This window comes from Ziziphus jujuba, chromosome 4, assembly GCF_031755915.1.
Source record: "Ziziphus jujuba cultivar Dongzao chromosome 4, ASM3175591v1".
In the NCBI taxonomy this organism is placed as follows: domain Eukaryota; kingdom Viridiplantae; phylum Streptophyta; class Magnoliopsida; order Rosales; family Rhamnaceae; genus Ziziphus; species Ziziphus jujuba.
In genome coordinates, this window is record NC_083382.1 from 9,504,226 (window position 1) to 9,521,306 (window position 17,081).

Consider the following 17,081-nt stretch of genomic DNA (forward strand, 5'->3'; position numbering starts at 1 on the left):
TAGAATGTTAAATTATAAGACTATAAGATAATAAAAGGATTTTTTAAAACAACTTTTTAAAATTAATTAATTATTTTTAATTCTTGCATTAAGTGACAAATCTGTTGTTTACCTTTATCAAGGCGGTGCGTATTGTAATTGTGTTTTTCTTCTGAAGAAAATGACGGTCCATAATCTCGTTCATGACAATATTCAAATGAATGAAGTTATTTAAACATTTAATGTTATTAAAAAAAAAAAGCTGTTTTTTATTTTTTTTTCTTAAAAAGCAATTGATTATATATATATATATATGTTTCTTTTTGGGATTATGAAAGAATTAGAACATTAAATTATTAATTATATCCTTACTTAAAAATTATTAATTACATTGACATAGATTAGTGTAACGATAATCCAGTAATAAAGTTGGAATCTTCCACTTTATATATAAAATCACAATAAATAAAATAAAAGAAAAGAATGTAGGTTAGTATACAATTTGGATTCCACCATTGACTATTAGCTTATGTTAAAAAATATTATCTAGATTCTTTCCATGTTCCATGTATTTTCACATTTTGTTTGAATATCCAACTTTTAACTTTTTGGGTAATCATTAGAGATATCATACGGTTTGCTTTGCAAAAAAAATTATTATTATTATTATTTTTTTTGGGTGAATTGTTATGCAAAAGAAAGTTGAGTATGTATTTAAGCTGTCAAAAATAATTTTTATTTTCATAGTTTTACCCTTTTTTTTTTTTTTTTTTTGGGGGGGGATTCTTTGATTTAGAATTTTTTAAAAAATTGTATTTGGAAATGTTTTGACCAAAGTGAGTTGAAACGGGAGGAACATGGTAAAAGCTGGCAAATTGACAAGGTTTGGCCCAATTGGTTAGGAGTTACCGCTTAGCAATTGTCTTCTTCCAGAAGAAAACAATAATTCAGGAATCGGACACAAAAGGGTATTCCACTAACTTCAGTCTTTTTCTGTTTAAATACAAGACTTCCCCAGTTCTTGCTTTGCAGTGCAAATCAAGAAAAGAAAAAAATGGGTATCAATCGTCTCCTTCGATCAAGTCTCAGAACACAGGTAACATTATCTGCTAAAAACAAAATAAAAACCCATTTTGTTTTTATTGGAATTTCATCTTATTCATGTGTTTTCTCAGTGATTTCTTTAGTTTTTGGTATGTAAAAGAAAGTTTGGATATTTTTGTTGCTGTGGATGATTCATGCAGTTCATCATTCTGAGACTTATGCTAAACAGTGATTTTGTTTTCTTTGATCACTCTTTTGAGACTTTTCCAAGTTAAAAGACTGTTACTTTTCAGAGAAAATGTAGGGAAAGATAAGGATTTAATTAATAATTTGACATTTCTTTCCGTTACTGACTGATTTCTCGAAAACTACTTTTAGCTTCCTTTTTTTAATTTTTTATAATTTTTTTTATGGTTTATGTTTTGCTTTATTAGTTTTATTTGGATGCTTTTCTTTAATTTAATCACAAATTATATATATATATATATATATTTATATATATATATATATTTATTTATTTTATTTTATTATTATTATTATTTTTGCTCTGTTTAATCTTTTAAATACGTTTGTCAGATAAATTGTTGTTTTCATGATTCTTTAATCCACCTACTATACTGAGAAAAATATCCCTTACTTTCATTTAGCTAGTACAATATATGCCTTTTGTATTACTCCCTTGATACATAATGATCTACATTTGCTTTTTGCTTTTTTTGGGTCAGCAAGGGACCATTTGGTTGCTAAGCGTACCCTGGGAAAGAAAAGATATAAACTTTTTATACTTCAGTATTAGCTTCTTCAAAACCATAATAATACTTGTGAAGTCTAATATCATTTGTTCTCGCTTAGTTGCTTCATCAATGCTGAGGGTTGGCCTTCTCATTCGATTTGTTTTCTTCAAATAACCATACTGCTTAAAATTAGAAATTTTGTAGACAACTGCTTCTGCAAAATACATGCAAGTTGCAACTACTGTATTTCACCTTCTTAGATAGATATATGCATGGAAACTGTACATAGTTTTAAGTTATGTCTATCCCAGAAGCTATAGCTAATAGGAAGTGGACCCAATAATCATGTGTAAACCTGCCCATATAAGGGCCTTACACGTGCCAAAGAATTACTTGATGCAAATGAAGGTATAGATTTGGACAATTTTGGTACTTAGAACAATTAGTTAATGCAAATGCAAATGGGGATACCAGGGTTTGAAAACAGGACTTACGGCCACCAAAGCTTTAATACCATGTTAAATTGTCATTTATCCCAAAGGCTATAGCTAAAAGGATTATAGGACGTGTGCTCAATAATGCCTAACAAACATAATTTCAATACATAGTGTGAGGTGACTATCATTTGTTTTGAGTGGATCTCTACATACACATATGGTAAAAAATTAACAATGGGATTATGAAAATTGATGTTGATCTATTTCAATAGCCAGGGGTAGCCTTGCATTCATGACAATATTTTGTGCAAGTGATATTATCCGTTTGTGCGCATTTATTAATGGAGCGATTTATAAAGACGGCTAAGCAAAATCTTTTTATTTTTCCCAGTATGCTTCACTGTTGGTTATCTATGCGTTCTTATCTCCAAAATATTCTGATTTTTGTACTTAATTTGCAGCTTGGTTCATATATGAAAAATGTTACTGCTACTAGAGTTCTACAGGATCATACTCTTAAGGTTTCTGTAATTGCCAGACATCATAGCACAGAAGCACAGAAGGAAGATTCAGTGACTAATCTGAATGATAGTCAAGGGTAAATGGTTTTTTATTTTTTATTCCTCTATATATAATTTTCTACTTCTTGAGTTCTTTTATTCTCTGTTTTTGTGCTTATTTTTTGTATGTGACCTTTAATATTGTTATGTCCATTGTTGCATATGTTTGTCTAGTAGCCTGTATGTGTGTATTTGTGTACACTTGAGAATCTGAACCTACATGTGCTTTGTTACAATGCCTCTTGGTTTTGTCAGGTTTAAGGGGCATGATATGCTCGCACCTTTCACAGCTGGGTGGCAGACTAATGACTTGCATCCTTTGGTTATAGAAAAATCTGAGGTGAACTTCTTAAATTTCGGCCAATAATCGTAATATTTCCTAGTCTTGTATCCTTTCTTGGCCTAACATTTCTTACTTGTATCAAAAGTAATTCTGGGTTCTAGTGAAACTATGAACGTATCTGCTCTTTTTTCTTTTCAGTGTTGGTTGGGCTATTAACAATATAACTTACTTGATTAATGGTCTCAGGGTTCCTATGTTTACGATTGCAATGGGAAAAAGTATCTTGATGCCCTTGCTGGTCTTTGGTGCACAGCATTAGGTATCAGTATCCGTATTATGTTTTATATTGTTATTCTTTGACATAAAAACTTCTATGTTTCCCATTAAGTTTGATGTCTCTTCTGGAATATTAATTCCATCAAATATGATGTCATCTCTGATGCCAAGACATTCATATTTACACTTAAAATGCATGTGCTTGCTTGTACATCTGATTTTAATTGCCGAAAACTTATGTTCAAAAATTTTCAGGTGGAAATGAACCTCGACTTGTGGCTGCGGCAACCTCACAACTGAACACCTTGCCATTTTACCACTCCTTTTGGAATCGTACCACAAAACCTTCTCTGGTATTCATACATTTTCTTGGTTACCAGTCATCATAAATAAATTTGGGATTCTGTCTTCAAAATTTGTTGTTACTTAGTTTCAAATTCTTCTATAATTTAGAAGTTTTATTGAACTCTTCTATAATTTAGAAGTTTTATTGAACTTTGTACTGCTTAAACATCTATTTTTTTATCACTATAAACTGCTGCAAGATAGTTGAAGGCTACTATTTTGGAGATTCTATCTCATGATATATATATTTTTTTTGGTAATATATCTTATGATGTTTAGTTATTAATTCATCTCACAGGATCTAGCAAAGGATCTTTTAGAAAGTTTTACTGCCAGCAAGATGGCGAAAGCATTTTTTACAAATAGTGGTTCAGAAGCCAATGACACACAGGTCTGCTAGTTTATATGACCATTTTGATTGCATTGTGTGTTTGTCCGTGATATCAAAGATTTGACATTTACACTGTTCTACATGCAATTTCATGAAATTAATTCATGTTGCATTTGAATCTGAGCTCCCCATGGAAACTAATTTATTGTCTATTACAAATTATGGGAGGACAACAAAAAGTTAATTAAAGGAATTCTTAGCTTTTGAGCTAGCCTATTAATTAAATTACAAATCATACTTATTCTGTTTGATTCAAACATGTGGATGATAAATGAACATCAACCAAAGAATACCAAAACTCATGTCTCAAAGATCCCTTAATTTTTGATGCACCAAGTTCAATGGTTCTGGATCTCAACTTACCTCCAGTTTTTTTTGAATGTTTGGGAAATGATTTAAACTAGCAAAAACCAAAATTTTGTGGTGGATGATATGCTGTTTATGTAAAATGTTGACAAGTATAGATGACATCTTTGTAAATAAATTTGCTTGTAGGTGAAGCTGGTCTGGTACTATAATAATGCACTTGGACGACCTAATAAAAAGAAATTTATAGCTCGAGCAAAATCGTATTCTCTATTGCTCTACTGAAGTTTTCTCTTTGTTTTTTGTTTTCCTTGTCATCATGCCCCAGTCACTGATCATATCTTTGTTCTCTTACAGTTACCATGGTTCAACATTGATATCTGCCAGTCTTTCTGGGTAGGATAAATTTACAAGCACAATTATCATGAAAGCATCACCTTTTCAGTCCATTAACTAGGAAACTTTTGTGACAGGCTCCCAGCTTTGCATCAAAATTTTGATTTGCCAGCGCCATTTGTACTGCACACAGACTGCCCTCATTACTGGCGTTTTCATCTTCCAGGTAGTTATTTACTCAATTTACTGGTCTAATCCTAATGATTTTTTGTTATTATTTTGTCTGGTCTATATTCATCATTTAACATGGTAATGGATTTGTCAGGTGAGACAGAGGAGGAGTTCTCCACCAGATTGGCCAATAATTTAGAGAATCTTATCCTCAAAGAGGGACCAGAGACGGTAAATTTCGTAGCATCACCTAAATACTATGGTAGACTATTCTGTTACTTGAAGGATGGTTTGTTATAATTTCCTAATTTTGGAAATCTTATTCTCAGATTGCTGCATTCATTGCCGAACCTGTCATGGGGGCAGGAGGTGTCATACCTCCCCCTGCAGCTTATTTTGATAAGGTATGTCCTTTGGACCTTTTGCTCTTTCTTTTTCATTTGTTTTTTCTATGTGTGGGTGGGTGGATTAATCAGGAATTGGTTGTTAAAATTCTTGCTTTCTTCATACTCATTTAACCACCTTTATTTGGTCTGCAAGAGGAAATTTCCTATGTCAAGGCTTGCGGGCCAGTATTAGATCCGTTGCATATAAATTAGAAGCTTAAATGTACTTAATCAAAAATATTGTTTCTCTGGGTAGTTAGACCTTTTCTATGTACAAGTCAGTTGGATACCACTCAAATAGAAAGTTCACAATTTGGCAATTGAGAACCTGACATGGTATGAAAATTAGAACCCCTGTGTGTGGATCTGGATACTGGAATGGAAACAAACATATGATTTGTGTCCCTGTTATAACTGGTTTGTCCTGGGATTGAGCCATCGCTAGAATAAACAAAACAGTAATCAATTAGTAAATAGTCTTCTTCCGTGACATAAGTGATAAAGACATTTGTAAATTCTGGAAAATTTCAACTTTACACTGATTTTAATTCTGTACCGCTGAGGAATTTCTGTTTTAAATATCTACGCGTGCTTGAATATCAAATAGCTAGGAAAGTCATTGGCATTGAACCAGTACTTGGGATCATAACTTGCTGCTCCAAGGGTGCGTGAGTTTTGTTGCCTTAGCCCAAAAACAAAGTTTTTTCATCTACTATTTGTATAATGGGGCTTCATCATGCTCTCTGAAAAAGAGACACCAATCTGAAATAACCAAGATATGCTCATATTCAAATAATGTGCACTTTGTTTGAGCGTGCCCATGGATGTAACATACTACTTGATCCTTTTGGATTATTGGCTTTCTCACTGTGCAGTATTGTAAATATATCTCTCCTTTTGCTCTTTTTTTCTCTCTTTTCAACTTTCCACTTGCCCCCAGAGAGAAATATACACTAAGTTTATTTTCATACTCAATGCAGATTCAACCTATATTGAAGAAATATGACATACTTTTTATTGCGGATGAGGTACTTGGTGCTCGTACATATCTACTTTTATGATATGCGTACCCTCTTTACTTGTGTTTCTTAAGTCTGGGCTTTTATTTCTTCATTTAATTTTCATGTTAAGGTAATCTGTGCATTTGGAAGGCTTGGGACAATGTATGGGTGTGACAAATACAACATAAAACCAGACCTTGTGTCCATGGCTAAGGTAAAGTAAGGTTCAATCCAAACAAAGAGAAAATTCACAGACAATATATACCATTCACGTTTTTCTTGGTTTTGGACTTTCAGGCGCTTTCTTCTGGGTATTTACCCATTGGAGCTGTTCTTGTGAGCCCTGAAATTACAGAGGTTATATACTCCCAAAGCAATAAGCTTGGTATGTCAAGGAACCCATCTATTACTGTTAGTATCTTTCACTGTTGTTATCATCAATTGCTTTGCCTAATTTTATTTGCTCCAGGTACATTTTCTCATGGATTTACTTATTCGGGGCATCCTGTATCCTGTGCAGTTGCAATTGAAGCACTAAAGATCTACAAGTTCGTTCCATTACAAATTATCTGTTTAAACTAAATATATAGATTCCAAGGATTCAACATAATCTAAGTATACAACAAGTAGTGAAGCACTAGCCTTGTTTCGGTTTCTAATAACATAATCTTTGATGTGAATCCTGTTGGATGTCTGAGGCAAAAAGCTAATATGAGCGAACAATTTGAAACTATTCTTTCTACTTGTGTCTTTTTATTGTCTGGTATTTCAGTTGATATTCCTTAAAAATATGTTTCAAAAAGGTGATTTGATTCACCTTTTGGTGAACACATTTTACCATTAAGAGGCCCTCCAATTGGTGGTCATGTCTTATGATAATAGATTAACATAAGTGAGCTTATATAGCTTCATGTCTGTGCGGTGCAGTGTGCTCGATTTATAGTTCCTCATGTATCTGATTTGAGCTGTTTTATAATCTTTGCAGGGAAAGAAATATTGTGGAACAAGTAAAGAGCATTTCACCTAGGTTTCAAGATGGTTTAAAAGCCTTTGCTGACAGTCCCATTATAGGGGAGGTAAATCTTGTTTCTTGAGTTTTCACGTTTTGGTTGTTGAGATAATACATACATGATGCAGAGACATTTTTATCTAATTAATGTGGTTCAGATACGTGGTACCGGCTTGATCCTTGGTACGGAATTTTCAGATAACAAGTCACCTAATGATCCATTTCCTCCAGAATGGGGCAAGTTTCTTTGTCTTTTTTTTCTTTTCTAAAGTGTCTTGGAATTGGTTTTCTAGTTATGCATGGTTGATCTTGAAGCGATGTATATGAATTTCACGGGGAAGATGTTGCTCTGAAAAGCCAAATAATCATGCAATGCAATGTGTATCTGCTCTTTTTTTTTATTTTATTTTATTTTTTATTTTTATTTTTTTTTTATGTTCATTCTAGTTGATGTGGATAACAGGAGTAGGTGCGTACTTTGGAACTCAATGTGAAAAACATGGCATGTTAGTACGTGTTTCAGGTGATAACATTATGATGTCTCCACCATTTATAATATCTCCAGAAGAAGTTGACGAGGTAGGTTAAAGAAATACTACACTATTGCCCTCTCAATTTTATTTATTTATTTCTAAGTTGTCATGAATATCTTTACAAATTGTTCTTTTAGTAGACGATAAATTTTGCGACCACCAACAATGACAAGTAGTTTTTATGTTCACCGTTTAATCACGTGTGGTCAACATAGTTTTCCTTTTTTGTTTTTTTGTTTAGGGTTTTGAATTTCTCTACAAATTTTGCACTGCCACAACACCAAGTAGTTTTCATGTTTTCATTATGGTTTTTTATTTATTTATTTATTTTTTATGTTAATGAACTTAATTTTCGTAGACAATGAATTATGCCCCTACCATAGTGCCAAGTGGACCCATTTTCCAAAGTGATTGGAGATCTTGTCTTCCCATTATGCTGTCTTTACTCCTGTTTAACCAGTGATAGAATACCACCTCATCTTATAAAAGAGTTATTTTTTTTCATTAAATTTATTTTGTTTCTGTGTTTATGATTTTAAATGTGGTAGTATCATATCATCGGTAGACAGTAATAAAGATAAGAAAAAAGGGGATAGAAGATCCAGATTCATATTGGGGTGTTACGCTACACTATGGTGGGATTTGCATACAATTACATGTAAATCTTTTTATAGAAAACCAATCTTTTTCTGGTGAAAGATTGTCACCACCGCAGTTGGGCTTCTACGCATATCATAGTAAAATTATGATCTTGCATTTCAACTGAAATCAAGGCTAATAATCCATAATGTAAACTGTTTGAAATCAAATTAATAAGAGCTAATTATAGGCTTGGCCTAGTGATAAAACCATTGAGAATAATATTCAGATTCACGTTCAAACCTCCACCTAGGTGAAAATTGCCCTTCCTTCGTAATATATATATATATATATATATGCATGTATTGACGTTAGTTGTTAATGAAAGCAGTTAATAAACATCTATGGAAAAGCTCTGAAAGCAACAGAAGAGAGGGTGAAGGAACTCAAAGGTCAGAAGTAGCTGCTGCCATTATTATTGGCTGTTGATGATTACGAAAAATGTTTTGGCTCTTGCAAACAAAAGCTATTCATTACTGGGCCTTATGTGAAAAAAAAAACAGATATTGTAAACCATGTTTTGTTTCAATAATAATGTTGATTTCAGATATATATATATATATTATATATCTATATTTTTTTTAATTTTCTTCACATTTTTTTGTTGTTTGATAGAATAAATAATTTATAGGGTTATCAAGTGAAGTCTTCTTTTATGATATCCTTATATCTCTCTATGATTTAAATTTGCATTATGTGCTAAGTAAAATTTTATTATCATTCCCCCACCCCCCCCCCCCCCCCCCAAAAAAAAAAAAAGCAGAGTTATTGTTCATCACCTTCTCTGGTTTTGGCCGTGTTGTAATGGCATTAGAGATGACAAAGTTTCCTAATTCAAACAAAGATGGTCGTCTTTCCATGGCTCTCATGCTGACCAAATCGCCATTTGAGTACTACCAAGGTGGGAAAATTTCATGGATTCCATGAATTTCCAAACAACAAACACCCTACCCACGATCAACTTCATCATCCATCCTCCTGCTGTGTCCCTGAAGACAACACTAGGGTTGCCAGTGGTTGGTTTGGTGGTGGACTCTCTGTGCTTGCCGCCGATGATGGACGTTGGCGGCTGCCGAGGAGTTATTTGGTATTCCCAACTACTCTTTGTTTTACCCATCTTGTGCAGGTTCTCTCGGTCTCATGTTACATCTCCAGAGCGCTACTAATGACTATCGAAAAGTAGACACAACGTTTGAGTTGCTCATGCAACGTTACTTCCCTGATGCGATTCTGGACAAAGCCATAGCCAGTTTGATTCTCCATCAGAGAAACTAAAGGCGTTAACATGAACACGTTCATGGAGCTCCAAAACTTTATACCATCCAATTTCTGATCAGCTCCTTCAAATTTCCACCTCTGTACCCAGTTGGACATTATAATGAACATGGTATTGAGCAGTGGTCGTAATGAAAGTACTACCAAAAAGTTTCAGAATGTCAAATTATCATCAAGTGTAGTGAGACTAACAAATCTTGTAGCATAATTAGAACAATATTCTTTAAAATTTTGCAACCAGTTTATTTCTTTATTATTATTTTTTTGAATTAAAGATAGGAGATTTAAACCTTTTTATTTATTTTTTTATTTTTTTTATTTTTTTGGTGCTAGAAGGGAGATTTAAACTTAAATAAGGGTAAATTGGTTAAAATCTTTACACCATTAATTTTTATTAGTTTTTCTTTTTTAAAAAAAAACTATTATTTAATTTATTATATATAGTTTATTCACCAAAAAAAATTTATTGCGTTCCGGCTAAGTTGATGCAAAATTAAAACGTAATGGAGATAATTATATTTTTAAAATTAGATTGTCCATTCAGCTTGAGCACGGTGGTTTGTTTTATGTTTTGTTTTCCTTTTATTTTATTTGATCTATTATTATTATTATTATTATTATTTGGTAATAATGGTCGTATTCAGTTGAGGAATGTGTTTGGCGTAAAAAAGACAAAGGCAGCTGACTCACTCTTGCACTGACATTGCAACTGCTACAAGAGCTCCCTAGTTTTCTTCATTTCTTCAATGAGTTCATCAGACAAAAGCAAACAATACACAAAATGATCGGCAATCACCTCTTTCGTTTGGCTCTCAGAACCCAGGTACAAATTTTTTGTCCAATACCCATGTACTTGTTTTTCCCTTTTTGCATCTTTCTGATGTGATTTCTTCTTTAATTGACTCATTTTTTTTTATTTGTTTTGGTTATGAATATATATGTATATGCATATATGCATGTATATTGAATAATATCATTTTGGGTAGTTTAAGCCTCCAAAATTGCATGCCTTAAGAAGAGTGGCTAAATTTTTACATTTTTCATCCAAGTATCTTTGTGTTTTTTTGGTCAATATCCAAGTTTTTGGCTGCTGATTAATCACCTTTTCTTTTTTCTTTCAGAAAATTAGCTTCCATTTTTGTCTTTTGAATCCTTTGTTAGTTTTTTCATGAATTCTAGTAGTGTTTTACATTGTATCCCAAAAATAAAAAATATAGTACTCTTTTATATCCAATTTCTAGCACTAGATAGATTATAAAGTTTTTAAATATTGAAAACTATGCTTGATATATATACATTGTTTGACCAGCTTTATAGATGGTTACCTAACATGATATGGAGCCCTTGTGACAAGAGGCGTTGTGTTCAATCCTTGGTACCCCATTTAAATTGTATTTGTGCTGAATAATTGTTTGAGTTGTTTGTCCCATGTAAAACCAGGGCTATAGCCTTAGGTCTGCATCCAACAGACCACCTGGTAAGGTAAATGCAACAAATTACAAAGACGGTGTGGGTGAAGCTCAGTCAGGAATGAAAAGTTACATATAGCTAAGCTGAAGCAGTTTGTTTAACGAAAATATTTCATATAGTTTCAAGGGAACTATCAAATATCGTTTCTTGCACCTAAAAAAACTTCTATGCATGTTAAGAGTGTTATTCATGAATCATAATTTGAGTAAAAAAATGCCCAAATTCTGTATTTTGTCCAACTTATTTACAGTTAAGTTCGCATGTAAAGCATGTTGCTGCCTCTAGAAGTTTGCAGAAGCATTTCCCTCAGCCTCAGGTTGGCTTACTCGGACTAAATAGTTCAGGGTCATATTCTACAGCTGCTGCCGAACAAAGTAAAGGGTAATTGTGCTTCTTATTCAAATAATTCATTTATGAATATAAAAGTTCCTATGTTCTAGCAGCATACATGTAAAGCATGTGAATGAGGAATTAATTTATTATGTATTTACTTCTTAACATGTTTTTTACAATTACAAGGTACAAAGGGCATGATATGCTTGCACCTTTCACTGCTGGTTGGCAGACTACCGATTTGCAACCTATTGTTATTGAAAAGTCTGAGGTATGCCTATCAATTCTTTTTTCCTTGCAATGACTTAAAGTTGTCAAAGGAAATTTGAGAAAAATCTTTCATTTTATGATCAAACATGTCAGGGTTGCTATGTTTACGATACCAATGGGAAGAAATATCTTGATGCTCTTGCTGGTCTTTGGAGCAATCCGTTAGGTACTTGTATTTTGTTCCTTTCCATTGTTTCTTTGCTTAAACGTAAAACATTGAGGCATTTTCATGTTTGCTTTTGTTAAGATATTGCACTGGTATCAATATTATAAGTCCATTTGACATGTTCAATAACATCAATTGATTTCATTTTTGTCAATCTTTTGTTGTGTAATTCCTAGGATTCATTGCCTCTGTCCTTCCCATTTCATTCTGTGCATGTTTCATGCAAAATACACCCATCCCTTAGCCCCCAGTTTGCTCTCCTCTTTACTATGAAATTTCCATGTGTTAGATATATGTTTTGCACCACAATGATGTTGACACATTTATAGACATGCACTCTACGCATATTGATGGCTGATAGAAATATATTTTAAAATGAAATTACTTCAATTTAGACTTTGTTTTCGAATACTTACGTAATCTTGATGCTTGCAGGAGGAAATGAACCAAGGCTCGTTGCTGCTGCAACTGAACAGATGAATACTTTGCCATTTTACCACTCCTTCTGGAATCGCACTACAAAGCCTTCTTTGGTAATTGTTATGTTGTTTTAATTTTGTTGTTCTGGGTAATATCTGGTGTTTATGTTTTCATGGCTCACTGCTGTTTTATTTTCCTCATCATGTTCCATTCCACAGATAACAATGAATTTTGTTTTTAATTGTGAAAAGTTAACTGATAAACTGCTAGTGTAATTGAAAAATATTTAAGAGGATACCTTCTTAAGATCTTCAATTCTGGATTTTATTTATTTATCTCATTCTGCAGGATCTAGCAAAGGAACTTCTAGAAATGTTTACGGCTAGAAAAATGGCTAAAGTTTTCTTTACAAATAGTGGGTCAGATGCCAATGATACTCAGGTGTGTCATTGATAGCCATTACTCCCAATGGTTGATGATAATTCTGATTTATTTCCCTTCAGCAATGTTGTTTTATACTTGCTTATAGTTCTCCTGCATTATGTTCTTTGGTATTCAACTGTTCTTTATCTTCTCTTCAAGCTACACTTAACAACTTGATACTCTTTTGGTGAAGATTCTGGAGTTGATTGAAACAATGCAACAAGAAATTTAAATAAAATATCAATGCGGTTTCATGATTAAGTACTGAGGGCTATAAATTAATGGATAATTCCTGAAACATTTTGCTTATAGGTGAAACTCGTTTGGTACTACAATAATGCACTAGGAAGGCCAAACAAAAAGAAGTTTATAGCTCGAGCAAAATCGTACATTCAACTACTCAACTGATGTTATTTTCCTCTGTTTTCACTTTGCATTCTGCTGAAGTTAATTAGATTTCACATTTTGACAGATATCATGGTTCTACTCTTATAGCAGCTAGTCTATCTGGGTAGGATAAATTTACGATAAATTTATTTTCTACAACAATTATCTTATTTAATGGGTCTCTTTATTCTGAGTAACTCAAAAAATTTCATCACAGCCTTCCAGCTTTACATCAATCATTTGATCTTCCAGCTCCATTTGTACTGCACACGGACTGCCCTCACTACTGGCGCTTTCATCTTCCAGGTTATCTTTAACAAAATCAAGTGTTTTTTTACCAACACTGTGAATGCTAATAATGCATATTATAGGTGAGACTGAGGAGCAGTTTGCAACTAGATTGGCCAATAATTTGGAGAGTCTTATCCTCAAAGAGGGACCGGACACGGTAATAGGAATAATTAACCTGTTTGGGAAATCAATAAAAGCAACTTCATTTTTCTTTTTTCTTCATTGTCGATGGCAAATGGTTGTTCATTTCAGATAGCTGCATTTATTGCTGAACCTGTCATGGGAGCAGGAGGAGTGATACTTCCTCCTAAGACTTATTTCGAAAAGGTAAATTGCTGTTTCGTTTTCATGTTGAACTCCCGGCCAGAAACTTCTGTAAATGTAATATATGCATCACGTACTTGCTGGTTAGCTGGTGAATGTAGTTTGGATGGATGCAAGCTTTAGCTGCCCAGTAGAAGAAAAAAGAAAATGTGTAGCAAACTATGTTTTTAGAAACAACAAAGTGTTTTGGCTAGTTCTATAGCAATGATTTACCAATGGTTAGAAAAGTGCACATCTGGGTAAAGTTTGTGATTTATTTTTCACTGTTCAATCATCTTTGATGGTTGAGCTGGCTATTTGTTTGTTAACATATGTACATCATAATATTCTGCTACATCAAAGAAATTTCCATCACCTTCTTCCCACAATAATTAAGCAAGTTTAAGTACAATTTAGTTTAATATATATAATGCAGATTCAAGCAGTTCTAAAGAAATATGACATTCTTTTCGTTGCAGATGAGGTAATTAGTGTTGCCATTCTCGTTTTTCTGTTATGATATGTAACTCTTTGGTGCTGTTTCTAATCTTGGGCTTGCTTTGTTCAATCCTTTGATGTTTAGGTTATCTGTGGGTTTGGGAGACTTGGAACCATGTTTGGATGTGATAAATACAACATTAAACCAGACCTTGTAACTGTGGCAAAGGTAAAATGAACAATAATTCAAGTGCGGAGTTAATTTTCATCTTCTTGAACAAGTTATCTTTTTTCGCATAGTTACTGTTATTGGACTGTCCAGGCACTTTCTTCAGCATATTTGCCTATCGCAGCTGTTATTGTAAGCTCTGAAGTTTCAGAAGTCATACACTCCCAAAGCAACAAGCTTGGTATTTTGTGAAACTAACTGCAGTGTCTTCATTTCACACCTGGCCCTTAAGTTCTTCACTTTAGCTATTTCCATTTGCAGGTTCTTTCTCTCATGGATTTACTTATTCAGGGCACCCAGTTCCATGTGCAGTTGCAATTGAAACACTTAAGATTTATAAGTTTGTTTTTTCTACTGATATTTAAAAATATTCTGAACTAAATGCAGTATTAGACACCGAGCATCTTAATTTGATATTATCAGTCACGTCCATGGCCAATGAGTTCTATCAATTTGATAGTAAGAAAACTTTGATTACTTGTTTGCAGGGAGAGAAATATTCTTGAGCAAATAAATAGCATTGCGCCAAGGTTTCAAGATGGTCTAAAAGATTTCTCTAACAGTCCAATTGTTGGAGAGGTATGTATTTTCGTTCCAAAACTTATCATTTTGGTGAACAAGAGACTACAACATGACAACATGAAAGAGAGAGGTACAAACCTTGTAATTTTGGACAAAACTCTTTGAGATGTAGCAGATTCGGGGAACTGGTTTGGTGCTCGGTGCAGAATTCACAGACAATAAATCGCCCAACAATCCATTCCCTCCTGAATGGGGCAAGTTCCCTCTTTCATTTTTGCATATGTGGTTCATAATAAATAGATGTTTTCAACTTGTCAAGGATGAACTTTACGGCTTAAGCTGCATTTTTTGGATACGGGCAACCATTCTTCAATGATATGAATTTTTTTGATCATTGTTATCCCCTTACTCATGGTACCACTTGACGGTGTGTGATGCAGAGATAGGTGCATATTTTGGAGCTCAATGTGTTAAGCATGGGATGTTTGTACGTGTAACCGGGGACAACATCTCCTTGGCTCCACCTTTTATCTTATCTGATGAAGAAGTTGACAAGGTGAAATAATGAATCATTCCTCAATCCACTTTTAAAAACCATTAAAAATTTGAGAATGTTCTCTATTTTTAGCTATAAAAAAAAATATATATATATACATATATATATATATACTCTAGTTGATGCAATTTCTCTATTTTTAGCTATAAAAAAAAATAAAAATAAAAAAAATAAATAAAAAAAAAGCTCTAGTTGATGCAATTTATAGTGGATTGAAAGTGTTTCTGAAAAACACCAAAGCTTTAGCAAAAGTATTGATGCTGAATGATAAAGTTGAGACCAGTTTTCCTTAAATAGTCACTATGTCAGGAAAATAGGTCTCTGAGGTTTCATTTAGATCATTACTTATTTACTGCTTGTTCAAGATGTTGATACATGCTATTAGTTTAATTAAAGCCTGAATTTGCTATTATAATTGTCAGATGATAAGCTTATTTGGACAAGCACTAAAGGATACTGAAGAGAGGGTCAACTATCTCAAGTCTCAGCAGAAGTAACTGTAAAGTGCAGTGGCTGATATTGGAGTATATTGGTCAAAATGTAAATCATGAGAGACTTCGCCATGAAACACTTTGTAAAACAAAATATTGGTGTCAAAATAAACTATTTTCTTTTAGAGTGATGCTGCATTGATATAGTGATTAATCTTTTTCTTTCTTTCTGCTTGGATTCCCCCGGAGATCGGATATCACCTGTATCCTTCATTTCTCAGTTCTGAATTGTCCATGTCTATGAAAGATCTCAACATGTTCCAAAATGACGTAACAAAGTGACACAGAGTACAGTAATTAGTATTTTGTTTGTCCAAGACTAAGAGAGAAAGTAGGTATGTACCTCTTTAATCAACGAGATACTTGGTCCATTATATTACGGAAGTATCATAAATTTTTCCCTAAACAACAAGGTTTAGAAGATCAACATTTTCATGAATTCTTATATCTATTCAAAATATCAAAATATCTTGATTTTAAATTCATTACCAAATTTTTATGATTGTGAATCAAGATATCCCAATATGATAATTATTGTATTATATATATCTAAATGTATAGAAAATTTTTACTGGGCGTGGTCGTCGGTATGGTGGGCTACAACTCATCCCTCCCAACATCAGTGCGACAAACAAGAAGAATTTGGATGTCCCATCAAAGTTGATGGGATGTGTGTCACCGCTGTGAGACATTTCCTAATAGGGTATAGGCTTTTTTTTTGGATTTAAACAATAGGGTTTGGTATAAATATATATATATATATATCATTTTAACTGTTTTAAGCCTCAAAAGCATAGAGCTTGCCTTGAGAGCAGAGGCTTTTTTACATTTTTCATCCAAAGCAGTATGCGGAATGATTAACCACCTTTTCCTCTTTTCTTGCAGAAAAGTAGCTTCTATTTCTTTTTAATCTATTATCACTTTTTCACTATTTGTAAACTTTGCTGCTATAGTATTTTATCGTTATTAGGAAAGAATAGTAACTTTTTTATTTATTTTTTAATAGCTGAAAGATATATGTTTCAGAATTTTGTTTTCTAATTCTAGTTTTATGTTCTTACAGCAATAAAAAATGCA

The 17,081-nt window shown here is 33.1% G+C and overlaps 2 protein-coding genes across 3 annotated transcripts; both read left to right on the plus strand.

The window, feature by feature from the left end:
- Positions 1 to 915: 915 nt before the first annotated feature.
- On the plus strand, positions 916 to 9,015 carry LOC107416874 (gamma aminobutyrate transaminase 3, chloroplastic-like). The gene is made up of 19 exons (XM_016025425.4): positions 916 to 1,075; positions 2,656 to 2,792; positions 3,010 to 3,094; positions 3,284 to 3,356; positions 3,569 to 3,666; positions 3,957 to 4,049; positions 4,545 to 4,618; positions 4,713 to 4,751; positions 4,829 to 4,917; positions 5,017 to 5,093; positions 5,192 to 5,266; positions 6,229 to 6,276; positions 6,380 to 6,463; positions 6,547 to 6,634; positions 6,719 to 6,797; positions 7,235 to 7,325; positions 7,417 to 7,495; positions 7,722 to 7,837; positions 8,762 to 9,015. Exons 1-19 carry the CDS (start codon positions 1,034 to 1,036, stop codon positions 8,831 to 8,833), a joined length of 1,539 nt encoding a protein of 512 aa, XP_015880911.1. The 5' UTR covers positions 916 to 1,033; the 3' UTR covers positions 8,834 to 9,015.
- A 1,351-nt stretch (positions 9,016 to 10,366) lies between these two features.
- LOC107404604 (vanillin aminotransferase-like) lies at positions 10,367 to 16,129 on the plus strand. 2 transcript variants are annotated; one of them, XM_060816505.1, is made up of 19 exons: positions 10,367 to 10,528; positions 11,444 to 11,556; positions 11,695 to 11,779; positions 11,872 to 11,944; positions 12,380 to 12,477; positions 12,713 to 12,805; positions 13,100 to 13,173; positions 13,260 to 13,298; positions 13,392 to 13,480; positions 13,546 to 13,622; positions 13,718 to 13,792; positions 14,205 to 14,252; positions 14,352 to 14,435; positions 14,529 to 14,616; positions 14,697 to 14,775; positions 14,924 to 15,014; positions 15,133 to 15,211; positions 15,398 to 15,513; positions 15,936 to 16,129. In XM_060816505.1, the coding sequence occupies exons 1-19, from the start codon at positions 10,487 to 10,489 to the stop codon at positions 16,008 to 16,010; spliced, it is 1,518 nt and encodes a 505-aa protein (XP_060672488.1). In that variant the 5' UTR covers positions 10,367 to 10,486; the 3' UTR covers positions 16,011 to 16,129. The 2 variants fall into 2 exon arrangements, with proteins under 2 accessions (XP_060672488.1, XP_015867059.3); XM_016011573.4 differs by having other exon boundaries at positions 10,369 to 10,528; positions 11,426 to 11,556.
- Positions 16,130 to 17,081: the final 952 nt, after the last annotated feature.